Here is an 8,353-nt window from a genome sequence, read left to right on the forward strand (position 1 = left end):
GGCCGCTTACTGGGATAAAAGCAAAATACTGCAGATGCTAGGGATCGGAAATAAAAACACAAAATGTTGGAAAATCTCAGCAGGTCTGGCAGCATCTGTGGAGAGGAACAGGAAACAATGCTTCAAGTCCAGTATGACTCTTCTTCAGAACTGGAAGTTTTTATTATGGCAGCATACTGGAATTGTTTTGGTTTGAACTGAATGATACTTCTGCCACTTGCTCATTCTATTATGTTAAAAAAACATTGCTGTTTATTTTTAATCAGTGGACTCCAGTGCGGTTGTTGTTGCGCAACAGGCCAGTACCATCTTCCAGTTGGAGCAAGGCAAAAAGACCATTGACATCTACTGGCTCTTTGATGATGGAGGTAATATTCAGAATTGTTCATAAATAACAGAAGAAGTTGTATATTTGTTTATTATCTTCTGTTTTGTATCCCTTTGCAACTGCAAATGCTTAGAATATAATGAGATAAATTCTTTAACGTTATCTGTAGAGAGGTCATCGAGTACAATATATTAAAATTGATATGTATACTGCCCACTCTATCCTAGAGAAAGTTAAACATCTACAATGGGATTTTCTAAAGTTAAGATGTAACTTGCCCATCATTTCCTGTCATATCTGTGGGTCTCCCTTCAATGGCATAGCCCATCCTATTCGCTGTTGTGGTCTTCGTCATGTAGCAGGCCTAGCACTACTGCTAGGTACAGTTACAGAATACAGCCAGTGTTGCAGTCTTACTGCCTGGATGGAAGTAGGTTCAAACTGAGAGATACATCAGCTGAGGCAGAGTTTGGGTGAGACAAAGATACGGAGAGATCAAAGGACACAAAGGTAGACAGGCAAGAACCACAGTGGAGAGGACTCACCATGAGTTGTGTTATAGAAGATTGACTTATCTCTTTTAATGCTATCATGAATCTTCCACCAGGAGCAACATTATAATTAATTTCCACCTACTTTGTAGCCAATTTTCTCCATGTTACATAGTTTCAAATTTTCATCCACCATCAACTGTTTTTCTGTTCTTAATTGAGAATTATGCCTAGAACTTGGAGAAGGGGATTCAGATGAGGTGTTAGACAACTGAGGGAGGCAGATCAACAACATCATTGACATCCACCTGATTCAGCTTTCTTTGCTGCTTGATGCCACTGGTGGTTACAAGGTACCCATGGTTCAGCTGGTAGCATTGCCACCTCTGAGTTGCAAGATCATGGATTCAATTCTCAGTCCAGAGACTTGAGCACAAATACCTAGCCCGATGCTCTAGTGCAGTACTAAAGGAATGCTGCACTGTCAGAGATGTGGTCTTTCAGATGAGGTGTTAAACTAAGGCCCTGTCTGCTTTCTAAGGTGGCTGCAAAAGATCCCATGACACTAATTCAAAGAAGAGCAGGAGAGTTATCTGTGTGTCCTGGCCAATATTTACCCCTCGATCAATATCACAAAAACATTATCTGGTCATTATCATGTTGCTACTTGTGGGAGCTTACTGTGCACAAATTGGCTCCAATACAACAATGACTACACTTCAAAAAGCACTTCACTGATTGCAATGTGCTTTGGGACATCCTCAGGTCTAAAATATCTGATATAAATGCAAGTCTTTCTTTCATGGCATGGGTAATTGTGTTCTCCTGGAGCTTTGCTTTACTATCTTAGTGAGTTAGAGAGTTCCCAGAGTTATTGCTCTTTTCGTTCTTATGTTCTTATAGGTTATAGGGAGAGGGCGGGAATTTAAAGTTGAGGTCAAAATGAGATCAGCCATGATTGTAATGAACGGCAGGGCAGGCTCGAGGGGCTGAATTGCCTACTCCTGCTCCTAGTTCTTATGTTCTTATCTGTCTCATTCCTCCCCACCACCCCTGTATGGGCTGAATGTGATGGATTGGGTGATCCCACCACCCCCCCAACCCCACACCCACATCACCACCACCCCCCCCCCCCACCCCCACCCCACACCCCCCACCCCACCCACCCCTGCCTTTGTCTTCATATGCCTGTATTAATTTGCTTCGTTTCAATATTTATGAGCACAGATAGTGATGTTCTAAATTGTTTTTGCCCTGTCTTCCTTAATCCCTCCAGGCCTAGTTCATGCACTGACCATGGCCTGGAGGGAGGTGAAATACCTGTTCCTAAGATAGGCTGATAACCTGTTTCACCGTCAATGATGTTCTGAACTGGCCTCTCCACCTGATCTCCTTTCCTGTCGTGTGGAAATTCAACACAATCATGACTGGCACTTAAACAACATGACTGCGGTGGGGCAGTGAATGGAGATGCAACTGAGTATCCAGGATACCTCAAAATGTGAAGCCAAGGTCACTGTCGCCATACTAATCTTTGTTTCTCATTGCTGTAGGCCTCACCCTCTTAATCCCATATTTGCTCACTCGCAAGAAGAGGTGGCGCAGTTGCAATGTTCGTGTATTTGTGGGAGGTCAGATCAATCGTATGGATGAGGAGAGAAAGGCGTAAGTACACCTGAATCTGGATTATTTTGTGCCTGTTGTCTAGCTATGATAGCATTGATTTGAATGACCACCATGCAAATCTTCTGATGACACAGTCTGCTCTTCACAAGATTACTGTCCGAGTTTTATGGTGATGGATGTGAGATTATTAAATCATGGATGTGCCAGCCGCTGGCAAGACCAACATTTGTTGCCCATCCCTAATTGCCCTTGAGCATGTGGTGGTGGCAATTGAATGGCTTGCTAGGCCATTTCAGAAGGCAGTCAAGAGTCAATCACGTTGCTGTGGATTTAGAGTCGCATTTCAGCCATGCTGGGTAAGGATGGCAGATTTCCTTCCCTAAAGGATATTAGCAAACCAGATGGGTTGTTACAAGAATCTAGTAGTTTCATGGCCATTATTACTGATAATAGCTATTTATCACAGATTTTTAAAATTGATTGAATTTAAGTTCCCTAACTGCCATGGTGGAATTTGAACTCCTAACTCTGGATTACTAGTGCCTTTACCCTCTCTGTGAATGAAACAGTAAATTTATGGCCTATCCACCAAATATATTACAAAAAAGCAAAATAACCCCAAGTACAATTGCACTAGCAGGCATGTTATAGAATACAATTCAAAATCAAATGGTGTATCACTCTGTCTTCATTGCTTTACTTTGGCACTCATCATTATGTAGATATATTTATGGTTTTAGCTTCATGTATTTCTAATCATACGTTTGCTGAAATTGTATTGAGTCAATTCTCACCAGACTATAACCTCAACCTCTATTACTTTTTCGCGTTTTTCAGAAGAAAGGCTATTGCTGTTTGTCACAAGATACTTTATTAGTAATTAACTGTCATCAAAAATCAAATGAAACCAGCATCCACAAGTTTTACCACTTTTTAAAAATACGTTATTTTGATGTTTAATTTGGTACTCCTTAAAATGAGTGCGGGAGATTAGTACTGGAAAGTGGATTGGTCCCTACTTTAAGCTCCTTAATATTGGTGTCAGTCACTCCTAGGTCAGGTCTCATTGCCAAGATTAAAAAGAAAATTCTACAATTTTCACATCAGCAAATGAAGACACTGGATTAACAATTCTCTATGTTTTAGGATGATTACGCTGTTAAGCAAATTCCGCCTTGGTTTCCATGAGGTCCATGTACTACCAGACATCAACCAGAAACCACGTCCTGAACAGTAAGAAATATTTCAGCACAATTCTTGTAGCTTTTATAACTCTCTGCAACATAGAGTGCTAGTGATTCTAGTTACAGCTCTTTGATTTTATAAGTCATTCTTTCATTCTGCCGCCACCCCCCCCCCCCCATTGTAGTTTAAAGAGGTTCGAGGATCTGATCGCTCCCTACAGACTGAATGATGGTTTCAAGGATGAAGCCGTTGTTAACGAGCTGAGGAAAGATTGTCCTTGGAAGATCTCAGATGAGGAGATTAAGAATAGCAACACAAAAGTATGTAAAAATCAGGCTGGATACTCTGTTCAGTTACTGGTGCTCATTCAAAGGTGACTGGATATGCTGGGGTTGTGTTCTTGCCAGAATGATTGTGAACTAGAATGGCTTAGGGATCAGTTTGATAGTAGTTAGACAATATTGATGCAGAAACCCAGATCAATCTCCTCTCAGAAAAGTATGTTGGAATGTAATTATAAATATATTTTACCATATAGTCATTATGTTCTGGTGTATGGATATCATGATGTTATAATGGGTGTGTACACGTGCATCACCACTGAGTTTTGCCCTAGCTTGGTAACAAGATATAACAGTGTAACAAATTAAACAAGCTCAGCAATGGGACTTGTATACTATTATGTACCATCAACATTTTTTCCACTTTGATTTATTTATGTATCCATTATACTCAAAGATCAAGGTTATGCTTCTGCTAAACTGGAAGCATAGAATTAAAATCCTTGAGAAAATATTTGTTCAGGGAGAGCTTCATAATGTGATTGTTTTCTCTGCAGTCACTCCGACAGGTGAGACTGAATGAGATCTTATTGGATTACTCCCGTGATGCTGCGCTTGTAGTTGTGTAAGTATGAAACCAGTTCTCTGTGATCTCTATCTTTGACTATTTTTGTCCCTTAATTTCTCTGTGCTGCAATGTGTCCGGTTAGTCAGATTTGCATACTAAAACATTTAATTACTATATTTTATTTATCAAATGTAGCTAGATACTTTATGAAAGGATTGAATTTTATTTCAAAATTTTCCTCTAATTTCTACTTATAATACATATTTACAAGAGTATTCATTGCCTGTCATTAAAAAGCATCAAATTAATTATCTCAATGCCATTTCTGGCCTTGCTTCATGGCTGCTGCTGTGATGTTGCTGCTTACCCTGTGGGTTGATTGATTTTGTCATGGGTCCTGAAGGCTGCCATATCTGCAGTGCAATTAATTTGTATTTCTCAGATCAAAGCTTCTAGAACAATGAGGATATTTGAAATAAACCATTCAAAAATTTGCATAATTAAACAGCATGTTGGACCTCTTTTAAGGGGGAGGGTGAAAACAGTTAAGAATTCTGATCAACTTTGACACCAATTTTGCTTTTTATGTCAGTTAGTTATTTAAATATTTTTGTTGAAGCATAGCGTTACTGAGTCCAGTGCGTTAGCGAGCAAAATTATAATGCACAAGGTTGAACTAACATGATTATTGAAACAGAGTTAATAATTATCTATACTGATATCAGCTCAGCTCCATTATGTAATCAGTCACAGCCATATTTCCAAACTAGTTCTGTCTGATATCCCAATTAACGAGAATGTTTGAAAAAAAAACGCTGGTACACATCATGAAAAACAAGCTTCATAATTTATGAGTGTACAATTATATATGCATTTTGTGAACCTAATATACATGCATGCATTTGAATATATTATATGAAATTATTATAGATGTAAAAACCTTTGTTTGAAAAATAGAATTGAAATGGCAGGAAAATATAAAATAATTTACCTATAGCTTGATTAAGTTTTCAGCTGCCCAGTAAAACAAGTGATAAAGTGGTACCATCTGTTTCTATCCATGCTTCTCTTGGCCTTTCCCCAGAGCTAGGGTTATGATTGTTTCCATTTTCCTTCAATTATCTGCTCTATTACATCAGGTTATGTTCCCCGAAAATCTCTGACCAAGGCTTGTTTAAGAGGTGTCTACCACTCACTGTAAGTATTGGCTGTGGAAGTACCATTGACTGAGATACATCTTCCCTGCCACAGAAAATTGCTTACTTTCCCCTTCCTCCTCAGAATCTTTACAGTGCAGAAAGAAGTCATTCGACCCATCAAGTCTACACTGGCTCCCCAAATGAGCATTCTACCTGGTCCTACTCCCCTGCCTTAACCCTGTAACCTTGCACGTTCTTTCTTTTCAGATAGCAATCCAGTTCCCTTTTGAATACCTCGATCGAACCTGCCTCCACCACTCTCCCAGGAAGTTAATTCCAGACTCAAACCACATTCTGGATGAAAATATTCTTCCTCACATCACATTTACTCCCCTTTTGCCAATTATTTTGAATCTGTGCCCTCTAGTTTTTGACGCTGTCTTGATTGGGAACTGTTTCTCACTATTTACCTTCAGGATCTTGAATACCTCTATCAATTCTCCTCTCAGCCTCCTTTTCTCCAAGGAAAACAGTCCCAACCTCTCCAATCTATCCTCAAAGTGCCAGGCAATGACCATGTCCAACAAAAGGGAATCTAACCATCGCCCCTTGACATTCAATGGCATTACCATCGTTGAATCCCCCACTATCAACATCCTGGGTATTACCATTGACCAGAAACTGAACTGGACTAGCCATATAAATACTGTGGCTACAAGAGCAGGTCAGAGGCTGGGGATTTTGCAGGAAGTAACTCACCTCCTGACTCTCCAAAGCCTGTCCACCATCTACAAGACAAAAGTCAGGAGCATGTTGGAATACTCCCCACTTGCCTGGATGAGTGCAGCTCCATCAGCACTCAGGAAGCTTGACACTATCTAGGACAAAGCAGCCCGCTTGACTGGCACCCCATCCACAAACGAACAGTGGCAGCAGTGTGTACCATCTACAAGATGCACTGCAGAAACTCACCGAGGCTCCTTAGACAGCATCTTCCAAACCCACAACCGCTACCATCTAGGACAAGGGCAGCAGACACATGGGAATGCCACCACCTGGAAGTTCCAGCCAAGCCACTCACCACCCTGACTTGGAAATGTATCGCTGTTCCTTCACTGTTGCTGGGTCAAAATCCTGGAATTCCCTCCCTAACAGCACTGTGGTGTACCTACACCACATGGACGGCAGCAGTTCAAGAAAGGAGCTCACTGTCACCTGCGCAAAGGCAATTAGGGATGGGCAATATATGCTGGCCCAGCCAGCGAAGCCCACATCCCATGAACGAATAAAAAAAATCAAAGCTACAGTTCTTTATCAGCCATGTGTTGCTTTTGGGTCTGTAAAATCCTTCCCATACAGCTGGGAACTTTCAAGTAAATTAAAGTTAAAATAATGATTCATTATGATTTGATCTGAAAAAAAAAATGAATAACAATGGTGAGATTCCATATTTAAGTTACATTAACCAAATTATTGCTGGCTACATGTTTGAGGTCCTGGAATTCTCAAAAAGAGCACATTCACTATTTTACATTGTTGGGTTGCTGTTGAATGAAATGTGATATTGTGTGGTTCCTTATTTTTTTTTCAGTACAATGCCTGTTGCAAGAAAGGATAAATGCCCAAGCACACTGTACATGGCATGGCTGGAGATACTTTCTCAGGACTTGCGTTCCCCTGTCCACTTAATCAGAGGAAACCAGCAAAATGTCCTGACCTTCTACTGTCAATGACATTGACTCACGGACTGTTCATTTATTCACTTTAACACGCACTTGAACTGAATGCTTGCACAAACACTTAACACAACAAAATTGATAGCGTGTTGGAAATAAATCTGTTAAGCTGTATCAAGTTTTGTATATCTGTTAGTTTAGGGATCTGAAAGCGTGAGTTGGGTCACTTGAGAATATAAGACCAGCATAAGAGAAAACAACCAAGAAAGGAGAACAACTGAACAAAGCTGATAGGATGTGATTTTACACTTTTTAGATAACCATGTGACTGTGCCAAAGGTAAATTGCCCCTTATCATCCTTTCTGCAGTCTTTGACATGATTGACCACATCCAACACTCCCCATTGTTGTCCAGCTGACTAAGGCTGTTCTCACCTGGCTCTGTTCTTATCTAACTGAGCATAGCCAGAGTTTCACTTGCAATGGCTCCTTCTCCTTCATCGTTACCTCTCCTGTCCCAAGGATCTATTCTTGGCTCTCTCCTATTTCTCATCTACATGTTGTCATTGGTGACAACATGTGAAAGTACAGCATTAATTATCATGTACATCGACACCCTGTTCTACCTCAACATCAGCTTTGTCAACTCCTCCACTAGTGCTAAATTATCAGACTTTTTATCCAATATCCAGGACTGGATAAGTAGAAGTTTCCTCCAATTAAATATTGGGAAGACTGAAGCTATTGTTTTCAGTTCCCGATCCAAACTCCATTCCCTAAATACCAATTCCATCCCACTCCCTGGCGGCAGAATGAGATTCTAGAATTTTCATAACCTTGGTGTCCTGTTTGACCGAGAAGAGCTCCGATCTCCTATATTTTTGTTTTTTCTTCATTTACAGAATGTGGGTATCGGTGGCTAGGCCAGCATTTATTGCCTAACCCTAATTCCCTTTGAGAAGGTGATGGTGAGCTGCCTTCTTGAACCACTGCAGTCCCTCTGGTTTAGATACACCCACAGTGCTGTTAGGGAGGAAGTTCCAGGATTTTGACCCAGCA

General features: G+C 40.5%; 1 protein-coding gene across 1 annotated transcript in view; it reads left to right on the forward strand.

Annotated features, from left to right (window-relative positions):
- Nucleotides 1-7,351, forward strand: part of slc12a3 (solute carrier family 12 member 3) — a 57,705-nt gene extending 50,354 nt beyond the window's left edge. The window contains exons 20-25 of the mRNA XM_041191291.1: nt 267-368; nt 2,373-2,484; nt 3,592-3,678; nt 3,815-3,950; nt 4,469-4,536; nt 7,210-7,351. Coding sequence (XP_041047225.1) covers nt 267-368; nt 2,373-2,484; nt 3,592-3,678; nt 3,815-3,950; nt 4,469-4,536; nt 7,210-7,351 — 647 coding nt within the window. The remainder of the gene's footprint in view (nt 1-266; nt 369-2,372; nt 2,485-3,591; nt 3,679-3,814; nt 3,951-4,468; nt 4,537-7,209) is intronic.
- The last annotated feature ends 1,002 nt before the right edge of the window (nt 7,352-8,353 follow it).

Source organism: Carcharodon carcharias, chromosome 7, assembly GCF_017639515.1.
Source record: "Carcharodon carcharias isolate sCarCar2 chromosome 7, sCarCar2.pri, whole genome shotgun sequence".
In the NCBI taxonomy this organism is placed as follows: Eukaryota; Metazoa; Chordata; class Chondrichthyes; order Lamniformes; family Lamnidae; genus Carcharodon; species Carcharodon carcharias.